The sequence below is a fragment of the Labrus bergylta genome, chromosome 1, assembly GCF_963930695.1.
Source record: "Labrus bergylta chromosome 1, fLabBer1.1, whole genome shotgun sequence".
Taxonomy (NCBI): domain Eukaryota; kingdom Metazoa; phylum Chordata; class Actinopteri; order Labriformes; family Labridae; genus Labrus; species Labrus bergylta.
This window is the reverse complement of record NC_089195.1, coordinates 10,508,432-10,523,106: the sequence shown is the minus strand read 5'-3', so window position 1 is coordinate 10,523,106 and position 14,675 is coordinate 10,508,432. Positions and strand designations below refer to the sequence as shown.

General features: G+C 40.9%; 1 protein-coding gene across 1 annotated transcript in view; it reads right to left on the bottom strand.

Annotated features, from left to right (window-relative positions):
* Window positions 1-2,664: 2,664 nt before the first annotated feature.
* LOC109998457 (xylosyltransferase I) overlaps window positions 2,665-14,675 on the bottom strand; it is an 80,222-nt gene continuing 68,211 nt past the window's right edge. The window contains exons 10-11 of the mRNA XM_065953538.1: window positions 10,184-10,517; window positions 2,665-5,923 (exon numbers count right to left, since the gene is read on the bottom strand). Coding sequence (XP_065809610.1) covers window positions 5,601-5,923; window positions 10,184-10,517 — 657 coding nt within the window. The 3' untranslated portion in view covers window positions 2,665-5,600. The remainder of the gene's footprint in view (window positions 5,924-10,183; window positions 10,518-14,675) is intronic.

Here is a 14,675-nt window from a genome sequence, read left to right as displayed (position 1 = left end):
GTGTCAGGGCCTTTTTACGTTACCTGTGTAATCAGCAGTTATGGGGGTATAAGGCGGTATTTATGCAGTTATTTTTTCATTGTGAGTCAAATGGCTTCAGAGGTGACAGAAATGTATTTCCCTTCTTTTCATGTGCAGATTGCCATGTTGCAGTAGGGAGAGATGTTTATCAATGCTATTATAATTTCTCTGTTTCAGCAGTGCTTATTAATCAAGCAGCATGTGTTTCAGTGAGCTGAAGTTAAAAGCCACAAATGATCATCAGTGTGTTTATGTGCCATTTATCTGAGTCATTTCCTCCCAACATCAGCAGGATATCCGTTAGCGTTTCCCATCACACTTGAACAAACACAATGACGCTCACCCTAGCGAAGTCAGCCGCACAAGGCTGCACATTTCTTCCCACATCGATCTTCACTGGCACGCCCACACACGCATGGAAACCTGCACGCAATGTTTTGTGCTTTCTCACTTTGAGACTTGCTTGCTTACTCAGGAAACACAGAAAGAGAGGACTAATTAGGCTGCTGTCCCCAGTCTATTGGGACAATAAATGGGATCTGTTGGCACTGCGGTGTTCCTTTGATCAAGGCATGTCAAACACGCACTGTGCTGCCATGTTGCAGAGAGCCTCCGGGGAACACACCCACACACAAACATACACAAAGAGAGTGAACTTAAAAAATAAGGTTTTTTTGTCTTCCTATTGACACATCTTGTTCTGAGATGCTGTAAGCAGAACAAATGTAGCCTAACTGCACTTCATAGTCGTATTTATGAGAGAACAGAATGGCTTCTACGTTCTCCTTTATAGGAAGTAATCATTCATTTGTAATGCTTAAACTTTCCCTGTGGCTGCATATTTAAGAGCTGTGTTATGATGTGGGTGTTGGGTGAGAATCCCTGCGAGAGGACAATTCTTGATGCTAATTTGGTGGAAAACATATGGGAGCAACTAGCTGTACCCACAGTTAACAATTCAACTACTTCAGTTCGACTGAGGAAAATACTTGAGGCGTGGAGTGATGGCTAAAACCCAAAATGATTTCCAACTGTGAGCTGCTAAGAGTCTTTTAAGATGTCTATTAAAGACATGAGAGATGCCTCATGTTTTGAATACAATAGGAGGAACTTTTTAAATATCATTTTTTATTTAGTCCATTCATATTTATCAAGTGTTATAGTTGTAGTGTTGAATAGGCGTTCTCTTTTTAAATGTTGTTGTCATGGAAATGATACATCGACTTGTAAAGTTGTCATGCTAACATGCTAGCAAAGTTTCTTGCAGTTTCTTGTTAACAATCCGGCACACAGAGAACATTAGCCCTCATATGAGCCCCATTTCCTCCAAGAGGTCTGGTTTGGGTTAGTACAGTTTGGTACGGTATACCCTGACCATAGAGGACGTGAAGAAGAGGTCTGAGGTCGTCCATGGGGCAGTGCTAAGCGCTGACTTATTCACAAAAACAGGCTTGAAATAACTCTTGAAATCAATGGGATATTTTAACATGGAAGGTTTTGTGCTTCTCTTTCATTACCGCTATCGCATAGGAAGTGTCAATTCTTTCAACCAATCAACAGACAGCAGTGTGTCTAGCTCCACTCTCTAGATTTGATTGGTACATTTGGCATCCTTATGGACGGGTAGCAAAAAAGTTGGATGGAATGGATTCGGGCGTCTTTGGTTCAGTTTGTATAGCCGAGTCGAGGGTTCGATCCCCAGGTCCTGCAGCAATATGTCCGCTGTGTTCTTGGGCAAGACACTTAACCCTGAATTGCTCCCGCTGCTTCTGATACTTCTGATGGTCAAAGCAAGCACTGCCATCCGTGTGTGAATGGTCTTTGAGTAGTCAGAAGACTAGAAGAGCGCTATATAAGCTCAAGTCCATTTACCATTCGTCTTTTTGGTACCATTTCAAACTTTTGACAGTGGAAATGCCTGGGCTTTTAAGTCATGCATACAACCAGCTGACAAACAAGTAGTCCCATTCTTTCCTCAGTCAAACCCCTGGTGGAAATACCTGCTCGTTTAGCTGCTCCACACTGCTGAGAAGTTAGATAACATTTTTAAAAGCTTTTTTTTTTTTGCTGGAAACAATTGCATTCTGATGTTAGTGCTGAAATTGGTGGTAAACAATATAGTTGAACGCTCTGCAACCAAAACAATGAGCCATAAGACAATAAAACTGCTTTTTAAACTGAGGGGATCTACAGAGGTAGATGTTAACTCTCTGTTGGTTTGTCAAAGTGATTGACCATTTTTTTTACATTACAAAGTAAATTAATTCATAATATATACAAATCATTTGATTAGTGTTGCTTTAATGGCATACATCATTTACATGTCATTAAGCTTTAAGTTTAGCAATAAAGAATATATAAAAAATAATATATAAGGAGTGGAACCAAACTGAATGCACTGCCACTTACTCTTTATATGATTATCACACAAATGTAACTAATGAAATGAGATTAGAGTTCAACGATCCCTGCATGTGAAAAAAAATGGACTTTAGTTAATGCATTATATCACACGGTTAAATGGACATGGTGTTATGTGCAAAGAAATGTTAGTGAGTAAGTGATAATGTTGAAAAGTAATGGTGGACAGATGCTTTAGCAGGCTAAATGTTAGATAATCAACAACGGCTGGAGCGCATGAGATGTTTTTCCATAGAATTTTATTTCCAAAAAGCAGTCAGAGAAAAGTAAAACAAGCCAGTCAAGTACAACAAAACAAATCCCCCAAAGGGAAGAGAAAAAAAAAAACAGCTGATACAGACAGAAGGCCTGATGATATATACAACAGCAGACATCTTTTTTGGTGTTGCAGTACCAGTGAATCACTCAACAAACTCATGGTATTCTTCAAGATCAAAACAAATAACAAAATACGTTTTTTGTTTTCCTTTAATGGAAAGAGAAGGTTCTAAAAGTCAGCTAAGGCACACAGAGCCTCCCCTGAAACAAATAAAAATAAAAGAAATAACGGGGGAAACGTCAGTTCAGTTCAGAGAAATTTTTGTGCAACAGTTGCTCAACAATACATTCCAGCAAGAACAACAACAATCTGGCATGTGATTTTTTCTCTGAGAGGCAAATGGGACAAAGGTGTTGTCAAAGCTGTCCAGAAACACTGAAACAGGTTATTTACTTTAATCAAATAACACCACCAATCCACTCTGTGTCCACTTACTGAGACTTCAAAAACTCTTATAATTCAATGTCATTTTACCACATCTGTATTTACATGTACAATACCTTTTAAACAACATTTCAATATAAAATACCTATGTACATCTTCTTCACTTGTTCATTATTTTGTTACAAAATAGGACTTTCACAATGACTTATATTTATTGTATTCACCTTTTTTCCAAAACTGTCATTGAGCTTACATAATAATAATATGTATTATGAGCAGTAATTGTTCTGAGCAATGGTGGCACTCGAAGTTAAAAGGTGGCAACAGAAGCTGGCCAGTGAAAAACAAAGTAGTCCTTTTCAACCAAACCTTGGAAACAGTTAGGGCTTGAGAGGGAAGGCGTGATTATAATGGACACATCCGACAGAGAGGCAAGGTGAACTTGACATTAATGAACAGTAATGTCTCTTAATTAGCCAGTGCGAAAACACTCACTTAGCCCGTGTGGTGGCTAAACAATGTTGACAATCGCAGATTGAAGTCCTAATTGGCTTGAGATGAAACTTATTTCAAAGTAAACAAATATGCCACCACTCTCCTTGTTCAGGATGTGCTGCGGTTCAGTGCTGCTCTCGGTGTAATTAACTCATCTCAAATGTCCAGAGATTGTCTCGATGGCTCGATGTCTTCAGATGTAGCGTTGAAAAGGTGTCATACACGCAAACTAAAAAAAAGATGCATTTTGCAATAAAGGCGCCGTATAGTATTCACTTGGAATTGTTCATTATTGTCACAGCATTGGAGATCACCACCACTCACTATCTTTCTGAAACACTTACGAACTGTTAAAACACCTAACAGCACAGTTCCTCCTTCCATGGTCAGACATTGTCCAGGGTGTTTGGTTGTGAGGAGTGTTTTTTGTGCACCTTCTCTGTTTGGTGAGGTTGTCAGGTAGCTGGCCTCTGACCTGACCTGACAGGTCGAGGTGACTTTCTCTTGCGATGCACTTGGCAAACAGCCGTGTCAGTAACCATGACAAGAGGATCTTTTCAGACAGGACAACACTGACGTTAACACACGGATGTGGGCCTTGAAGGTACAGTCTAAGTTTGGGGTGTTGGCCTTTGTAAATAAAGGCGGCTTTCTTTACAAAAAAATATGTATCATGCTGCCAAGGCAGCGTCGCAATTATTTAGTCACTGACTAAAAATATCAGCATTTATATAAACTTATAAATAAATAGCGACTCATGGACTCCCCCATACCCCCCTCCCCACTCACACAGACTTCATGTATAATCATGTACACAAAGTGGCATTAAAACCACTGGAATAAAGTTTAAAAAAAAGAAGAATGAGAGTTTTTAAGGTCAACTTGAGATAATTGTGTTTTCAAGTTGGAGGCAGGTGAACAAAGCAATTGTCTCTGTGTCCTCTGCCTGTCACTACATCTTGATTCCATGACAAATGAAAAAAAAAAAAAAAACTATACTATGTGAATGTTAAATCTTCAAATACTATAGTACCACAACCACAAATGAGGCATTTGTGGATTCAGAACACTACAATGGCTATATTAAGTTTCTATTATAATCCAAATATGTTTAATTGTTCTGAGAAGGCCTCTGGATTTGCATTTGTCTTTTTCCTTTATTTCAACAATGTGACTGCAGCAGATGGTTCGCCCGGCCACAGCAGTTCCACATCCTGATCAGGCACTCAACTGAATGAAGTTGTGCTGCTGTTTCTGATTAATTCTACTGATTTACACGCTGAATCACTGGACTATCAGAAACTCATTTCAATAAATTGTTTTTTAACAATGCACAAGTATTTGTCCTTCAAAGTTGCTTCAAATGGTGCTGCAAGTGTTACAAAATAATTATTTTTCAAATGTTTTGGCGTATCTGAACACTCAGATATAGTCTTCTTCTTTTTGTATATGTTGACATACCCTAAATGAGGCACATTAAATTCAGTAGCAGGCTTCCTTTTTAAATATGTTTGACAGCTAAGGCCTTTTTGCAGCAGAACTTTGCCTCCTGCCAGTGTCGACAATCCTCGCTCACATGACCGCTGTGCCCCGTGCACAGCTTTAAAAGCTGACTTCATAATTCATTCAACAGCAAAATAAATGCTGAAAAATTGCAACGTTTGATCACAGTAGAACTCAGCCATGAGAAGAAAAATAAATACACTGAGAAACAGAAAATAGCAAAGCCAGCATAATCCCCTAAAAGGAGGAACCTCGTGGGAGGATCTGAAAATCATTCTGCTTGCGTTCTGTCCAGACACCCTCACCAACCTCACACAAAAAAAACTTTTTCTTTTGTTTCCTTCTCATTCCAAGACAGAGGAAGAAGACTGTTCCTTACCCCCGTCTGCATCAAGCATCGTAAATAAATAGAAAATCAACAGTATCGTGGCCTCCTGTCCAGCTGGAGGCCTCGTTGCTACCTGACGCGCCCATTTGCGCGGGGCGCTCCTAGATGGGATTTGGGGTCTGGGCTCAGGGAGCTCCAAGGGTTCTTGGGGCAGGCCTGCATGACAGGACAGGCGGTCGGGCCTACGGCGCAGACGTCAGCCGCCTCCCACAACTCGCCCACCAGGCTATCTAACCAACGCTCCAGCTCCGGGCCGGTCAGGGCTGCGTTCCTCTTGGCCTGCTCCACGAAGCCCAGGCTGACGGGGATGTTGAGCACTGGGTTGAGGCCGTGGAAGCTCTGCTCCATGTAGCTGTTCTTTGCTGGCCCGTTGTGGAGCTTCAGAGTATCATCTGGACAGACGTGGGAAGGGAGGAAGAGAAAAGAGAGAGAGAGAGACAGATGATGTGTGAGGAGTGGATAATCAGCGGTCAGCCAGAGAGAGGGGATGGTAGAAGGGGAATAGGAGAAAAGAAAAGGGGGGACATGAATGGTAAAATATCAAAGCAGAGGACGTGATTTGCTTCATTATTATCTCAGATACTTTAACTGGTTGCTAATTGGCTTGGATTGATTTTTACGACTGAACTTTTTCTTTGATGTGGTTTGTCAAGCCACTGCAATGCTGACTTTTTGGAAACAGTCAGACATACTCAGACACACCCTCATCCTCTCTTCCCATGACGGTCAAGCTCGGCAGGAAGACAGCAAACGCAGACACAAACTTTAAACACTTTCTCCACCCTGAGTTCCAGTGAAGCTCTAAATTCCTCACTGGCCCTCTAACTGTGGCGCTAGCATGGCTGAGCTGACATCAGCACTTTTTCATGCCCTGGTGACAGAAAGACACAGTCAGACTTGGGCTGCTCCACCAGGACGTCTGACCCAAGCCATGCGAGCTTAGTGGGAGCAGAGTGTGATATGAAGTCATGCATCTGTGTAGTTTCTGTTGTGTTTTAAAGTTTGTACTGTGTGCATATGTGTGTGTGTGTGTGTGTGTGTGTGTGTGTGTGTATGCATGTGTCTGCTACTGCCAGGCCACGTCATAAAGTTTTACTGGCACTGCATGTAGGAGGGAGACCTGGTGCCAGACGTGGCAGTAAATTAGAGGCGGGTGGATGAAACAGCTAAGAAGAAAGCACACATTCACACACGCCTGCACGCTCACACACACACAGCATTAATAATTTGTGATGATAAACTACATTTAAATGCAGATAAATTGATAACTCATTAGACCCAAGAATTTTGTATCCTAGAATTTAATGGTTGATTTGTTTATGACTCAGGCAGATATTTATTATATTATGTAAATTAAAGGCACAGTGTTTAATCCAAATCGACTCTGACTCACCTGATGTAGATGGTGCGTGTCAGCCTGCAATAGGCTGAGTATTTTAGATGTTTTTTTCCCCCTACGCTTACACGATCTGTTTCTATGTTTTCAAAATCCCCTTTTCTATGTGAAACAAAAGCCTTGAAGCTCGAAAACCTACACGCTGAAAATGGCAAGTTACAATGACGATTTGGATCGAGCAATAACGCTGGCTTTTTATCTTTTATCGTTAAATTTGGACTTGGAATGCCAGGGCTCGCCTCCACACGTGCAAATGTTCTGCCAATCAAGTTCCCACTGGACAACATTTTTCAGCATCCTTGGCTTTGCACCACCAAAGACGATAGAGATATGGTTAAAGAAATATAAGGAACCCAGATTTTAGGGGGTGATCCCCTAATTTCCTGTATGTGTATTACCAATTTCTCATTAAATTGTCCTTAAAAAAAAAAAAAAAAAGAAGGAAAACACAAAATCAATAATTCATTTCTTTTAAATAATACATGCCTGGTCTGCATGAATTAAACATTTTAGCAAGATTCAAAGTGTCATCATTATCATGGTAGTGTAATGATGCCCATGCAAAAATTAAAGATTTATGTTTCATTCTTGCCTCCTTACAGAATTACAAACTATCAGGACTATAACTTAATAGAGGAATCGCTTAAAATCTTTATTAAAGCTGCGTAAAAAACAAGTCTTTACCGGTTTTTATCTGTTAATAATCGTAATGAGTTCTCCTCTGGTACTCTAATATTGTCTATAATGACACATTAATATGCTGTACCCAAAATGCGAGGGCACTGAATTTTAAATAAATAATATTAAACGTGTTACAAGCTGTCGGTGCTACAGAGAGAGAGAGAGAGAGAGAGAGAGAGAGAGGGAGAGAGAGAGAGCATTTGCAGATACTGTAGAAATACAGACGTGCTCTGTATAACCCTCAGATAAGTCTGTGAAGTCTGTGAAGTCTATGAAATCCCCTGCAACCCAAAGTCTCTGTTAACAGAGACCAATGAAGACATCAAGTCTTTGCCAGGTTGAAATTATGCAGATATGTTTGTTATATTTGACATTTCGGTCGAGATTATTGGAGGTGATAATTCAGAGATAGCCTGACTTTGTAAGGGTCCCTACCGCATCTACCCAATTCTACACCCCTGTCCTCCTCAATGATTTGAAATACCTTTGGATTGCCCCCTGGGGACAAATAAAGTTTTTTGAATTGAATTGAATTTTGACATGTAAACTAACCCAGGACAATATTCTTAAATTACTCATGATTTCAGACGTTCATAAAATTTGATTAATTTATGTTTTCCTAATAGCAGGCCTAGGCAACACAAGCCAACAGTAATGACCAGAGTGTTACATTCACCATTTTTTTTTGTGAGATCTGCAATATTTGAATTTTGTGATAAAACTGTTTTTAAAGAAACACATGACGATAAAGAAAAGTCCAAACGTCAGTGAATCAACATCATAATGTCAGTCATACAGAAATCTGTCAGAAGTTTAGATAATTAAGCCCGTAAGCTGTTGGTCATATGAGACAAAGTGCGGCAGAGTGGTCGTATTTCTGAGTGTTTTATTACTTCTGAATGAAGCTTTTCATTCAGAAGACAAAGACTGTGTTATTCCCAATTTCAATCGCACGGATTAATGGACCAGACTTTATTTTCCACCACTGTCTCTGTCAGCTCTTTTTAATTGTACCTCTTATTGATGTTGCAAAAAGGTCAGACTGTTATGTTAATACTCAGGGGCCTTTATTTCTATTTTATGACTCACATCTTGCTAAAATCCAAAGGAGTCTAACATAACAGCCAATGTTTGAAAGTAAAAAAAAAGCTGTAATACTATAACAAAAAAAAGACCAATATTTAAGTGTAATTAAGTATACTATTGTGTATTATTAAATATGATGCATTGGCCAACAGAGACGAGGTTACACTGTTCAGTACAGTAAAATGTAACTAACTGTATTTTGCTGTCATAATTATTGTACTCTTATTGCTACACTACAAACCCTCCCCCCCACACACACTGCCCCATAGAGACTCAGGTCAAAGAAAAAAGCTGTGTGTTTTTCTCACCGTTTAAACGCTAAGCGAGGTAATTAAACAGTGCATATATGCAAAAACTAGGTTCTTAACTTTCATGAGACTTTTGGAGCAAATGATCTGCTTACGATCTCGAACAATGCAGTCTTGCCCATTTTCCAAGCAAGCTGATTGATTTAATTGTGTCATTGTTTTTGGAGGGCTAAGTGCGCTGTTGTTGAACACTCTGTAGTGTGTAGTGTGTAGCTCACAAAGGTTATTAAGGGTGACTTGATGACAAACAACCAAGGTCTGCAGAGGGCCGTAGGCTTGATTAGAGAGGACAGCAATGCAAATACAATGCGTGTGCGTGTGCGTGTGCGGGTGCGGGTGCGGGTGCGGGTGTGTGTGTGTGTGTGTGTGTGTGTGTGTGTGTGTGTGTGTGTGTGTGTGTGTGTGTGTGTGTGTGTGTGTGTGTGTGTGTGTGTGTGTGTGTGTGAGTGTGTCTTCAGACATTTTAAAGCACCTTTTTTTGCCATCATTACTGCATCAGTAATGCTCTGTTATTCTGCAACACTGTATTTGCGTCAACTGAAAATACATTTCTTAAAAATGGCAGTCTCTGTCATAGCACAAGGGGTATGTATGAATCCTTTGCCTTATTGTTTTCAACAAGCTGTTCATGAACTATTGATCCTTCGCAAACAAAGGGGGGCAGTTGGTGTGATTGAAAACTAAAATTAAGCCTGTCCATCTTGGATTTATTGCAAGCAACCATGAAGGCGCATTAACTCTGCAGCTAAGGCATGGCCTAATGTGGGAAGCCAATATTTGCTTTAAGTGGTAGAGGAGGAGCTATGAAATTAAAACACAAAATACAACGAACTCCATCGTGAACAACACAGAGAGCCTCACAAATACAGGTTTTTATTGCTGAGCGTTTGTCTTGGATTGCACTGTGTAGATCTTACTGTACCTGGCAGTGCACTATTTCAATATGAATTTCAATATGATGATTAAGTGTCTGGCTTGAAGGGTAACTTCTTAAGTACTTTTTGATAAATCATTATTGGTGTTGAAGAAACGCACAGCAGTGCACTAAGTACTGCTTGCCAATTACACAAATAAGAAAATCAATGTTTATTTTATGTTACAATGAAGTGGAAACAAATGGCTTCTGCGTATTTAAAAAAAAAAAAAAGCCTCATGAGATCACAGAGAAATGGCTCTCTCACCTTGTCGTATCGGCTGGTGCTTGTTATAGGCCAACGGGGCGATGAGGAAGTGCATCTCAGCTACAGGGCTCCAGTGATGCAGGATGCGGACGCTCCACACACCAGGCCGCAGAGGCTGGTTGAGCGGTGGGCGGTAGTGTGTGAACTCAGCGCTGGCGTCGATCAAAATGTCGTAGGTGGCTGCGATGACATTGGTGGGGTCGATCCACACTACTGTGACGGTGACGTTGGGGCCCTTGTTCCACTTCTGCATGCCCACAGTCTCGTCCATGGGGCCCATCAGGCCGCCATAGTTTCGGAACATTCGTTCCTTGGCGTCCCACTCTGTGCCGATCTGACAACGGAAAAAGAAGAATAGAGAAATGTTGGGAGAGAAAGAAAAAGGGAAAGAAGAGTGAGTGACGGAATGGGGTAAGAAGCGAGACAAGCACAGAAGCAACAGCAAAACACAGAGGAGATGCTGCTATAGGAGTTCCCTCTTGCAACGGCACATATAGCACAAAGATCATAAATAAGTAACGTGCATGCACCACTATTTGACCGTACTATTACAATAACCAATATCTGCACTGAATTATCATGGGAAATAATCTTCAGCATGCATTTTTCATCAAACAGCACCACACTCCAACACAACCCCTCCACACAGATATTATATAATGTTATAATATGCAGACGCTCACAGGCCTGATTGTTCCTTCCTACATGTTTGAGTCTATCCGTCCACAGTTTCTGGTGCAGTTTGCCTGAGTGTTTCTCTGACAAGAAATGTAAGAGGCAGTCTGAGGAAAAGCGTATGACTAGAACCTGACTATATTCCCCTGAGGCCAAGATCAAATGCATCCCTGTATGGTCTCTGAGCACATTTCAGAGGAATAAAAAGAGACAAGGAAGGCAACGAGAACAAGTATCTAATCTTACTTAGTTTTTAACCTGAAGAGAAAACATCAGTGAACAAACTCAAGCAGAAGAAGTCACTTTACATACGTACTCACATACGCAGGCAGAGAAAGCACAGCCATTTGACATGTTAAAGGAAGTTAGCTTGGGTTTGAGACCTTCAAAAAAAGACAGAAAAAGCTGCATTCTTTGCAGCAATTTTGAGAAAAGTGTTGGTAAAAAAAGGACCAGATTCAACCAAAGCCAAATATATCTGTGGTGAGTTATGTGCCGCACGGTGCCTGTGGCTGCATAACAATAAAGGAGCTGCCAAACAACCGCACACTGGATCACTGCCAGCAGGACAATAATTCAATTTAAGAACACCGGATCTGTTTGTTTGATTAAACTAGGATATATAGGTTACGTCTTTTGAACTTGGGATTTCATGATAAAATACTGATTCTGTCTTGCTGCGCAGATGTTTGAGCTGAAAAGAAAAGCACAGAACAAGGAAAGAATAAACTATGATAACAGAAAGAAAACATGAACACAGCTAATTGGCTTCTTCACTGCGGTAAAGATTGGAACTGAAGAGGTGTGATCGGTGTGTGTTGGATTGCAGAGATTTCAAAATAGTGTGGTATGCAAAATGAGAGACATGGAGCGATCGAGATTGATGGAGGAGATTGTGGTGATAGAATAGGAGGTAACACACACACGCACACACACACGCACACACACACACACACACACACACACACACACACACACACACACACTTGCACTGACAGTGAAAGATGTCTGGGGTGTTGGCAGAAATGTGAGAGGGATGGCGGCTTTAGGAAGCGCTCATCCTTACAAAGCTAGCTGATTAACACAGCCTCACCCTGCTGCAAGATCAATGGCTGCCTGGAACTGACTCTGCATTACATCCTCTGAGAGTTGAGATTGTGATGTACAATATAAATAGACATTACTTGCATAAATGGGACAGTGTGAGTGTATGTGTTTCTTGGCCATCTGTAAAAGACACCTCACTCTCATCTCAATTATTAGTCTGACCTCGACCATTTTAGCCCCTTGGACCGGAACTAATCAACTCTCTTGTCCTGCACCATTGTGGCTCATTTCTTCGTTGAAGGCTGACTTCCTGGCACACACTACATCCCTGATAGATTGGCAGCACTGCTTTTCAAAACCCCCCGAAATAAATGAAGGGAGTATTGATGGAGGAGACTCGCTGTAATCCAGTGGCAGAGAGCACTCTGGAAGATAGACTTGTGAGGGGGGGGGGGATTCTGACCATGTTCACACGTGCTTCTGGTTCTTACACATGGTTTATTCTGCAATAAAAAAAACTAAGGGCAACATAAAAAATGCAAAACTAATGCAGCAGTCAAAGTTCCACTTTTTTTAAACAGTTTCAGGCCAGACGAGTGGGCAGCTTTACTCTCTCTCCAAACACACACAAACATGCACCATAGTGCACACTGTGGTTTATAAGGTGCACATGTAACTTGTACCTGGTCTGTGTACCTCATGACTGAAGCTCAATTCAAACCCTGGTAACCACAGCAGAATTCCAAAAGACAAACATTAAAATCCATAGGAGTATAACCTGACCTGACCTTACATATTCTTATGCAGGAAGCTTGAGGGCCTTTGACCCACACAAACACACACACACGCACACACAGCTCCCATTTCAGCTAAAAGTTTGCCTTAAATAAATTCTCAAAGTTTTATAGCTTGAAACTCTTATACTGCTTTGTGACTTAGACACCCCTCTATTATGATTCAATTCAAGGTATATCTGCAGCTAACAGACAGAGTCACCAGTAGGAGGAAACTTCTTCCAGTATGAAAGTGGGTCAAACAGGGATTAGCTTCTGGCCCATTTCAGCCTCAGCCTATAGCTTACCCTGACCTCCATACTCATCCTGTCCCTTGCTCCTTCTACCCAGTAAGCTTTGGCTTAGACCAACACCCAATCAAGCCTTTTGACCGCTCACCAAGTCGCAGGCTTATGACCTTTCACTTACAGCTGTACTTAGAAGTATATAGTTTAGTGGAACTAATGCTGATCCAGCAGCCTTATGCCCTTTCCCCTCCTTTTTCAATTACTCCCAGTAGAGACTTATGTTTACTCACACTTTCCACTCACTTGAACTAATTACTCACATTCCAAACTGATAACCAGCAATAATATAAAACCATTGTTAAATCAGCAGATTTAACCCTTATCTTTATTCAGATGTTGAAGGCTTATACTATACATGTGTTACCCACCCCCATTAGTCGATAACCCATATTACTCCGCTCACCTTCTGCTCAATACTCTGCTTGACTTCATAGGAAACATAAAACACTCCCCGTCCCATAATCCACCTCTATTCCATCGCTTCCTTCTGACCTGGCGACCCTGCAGACCTGTCCTCCATGTCATCAGTTTGCTGACGCCCACACTCTTAACACCTCCATTAAATATGGCAGGCAAATTTGATCAGGCAGAATTATGGACAGTCCCGGTCTACATCTGGTCCTGATTAAGACCATAGGGCATGAATGCCCCTGAGGCTCTATTCAGAGGCTTATTAGTGGCACTTCGTGTGGGGGTAATCAAACACAGGTGCTCACTAGCAGCACCAGAGGACTCCCCTGGGACTCCATTTACACTACTGAAGGACTCTGGGTAAGATGGCTGGATGATTGCTAAGAAAGATACACTGTAAAGCACTGAGGAAGGAAGGGTAAAGAACAGAGAGTCGGGACAGAGAGTGTTGCAAAGGTACAAGCTGAGAGTTGTGTCATGAGAAAACCGCACACTATTCATACTACGCATGACGACACACTGAGTACATATTGTGTTTGGAATTCATAGGATGCAATTTTGTGCATGCTAGCAATCCCTGATGTATAAAACAGGAGATATTTTTTTTAAAAATATGATGCAAGAGCTCACTTGTCATACTCAACTGCCTCACAATGCATTACTGCTCTATCCAAATATCCAATGGCACCTAAAAAAAGCACAACAGGTTTTTTTTTCCCCTCACAAACTCTGTTTAAGCTCTTGATATGTACCACAGTACATGTAGGCTATGTTGAAACTACTTAACATGTTTGTCTTTTTTATAGTAGCATAGGTGAGGAAAAAATGTATCCATCTTAAAAATAGAACAATAATCTGCAGAGGGGATCGCACAGGAAGCATTAACCCTTAACTTTAAATTCAAGCCAAGAGTAAATGACTTTTCAGAAAAATATAATGAAATCCCCGCTTTCGGGCTCAAATTCTGCAGATTTATTCAAGAATGATATACAAACTTCTTGAAAAAAATGTGAGTAATACATCAGCACAACATCAATGCATCCTGTACTCCAAGAAAGTGTCACTGGGCTCTGGGATGATATAAAGAATGAATGTTTTTGAGTGGATTCACTTTTTAACAGATAGGATAGACTAACATCAAATGTTTTAAATATAAAAAATACAAGTATGACTTCAGTCATTTTGAACCTAAAGTGATTTTCTAACACTTATATCCTCCACCACGTGTATACATGGTAGAAAAAAGTGTCAACCATGAGTTAAGTCTGCCGTTCTACT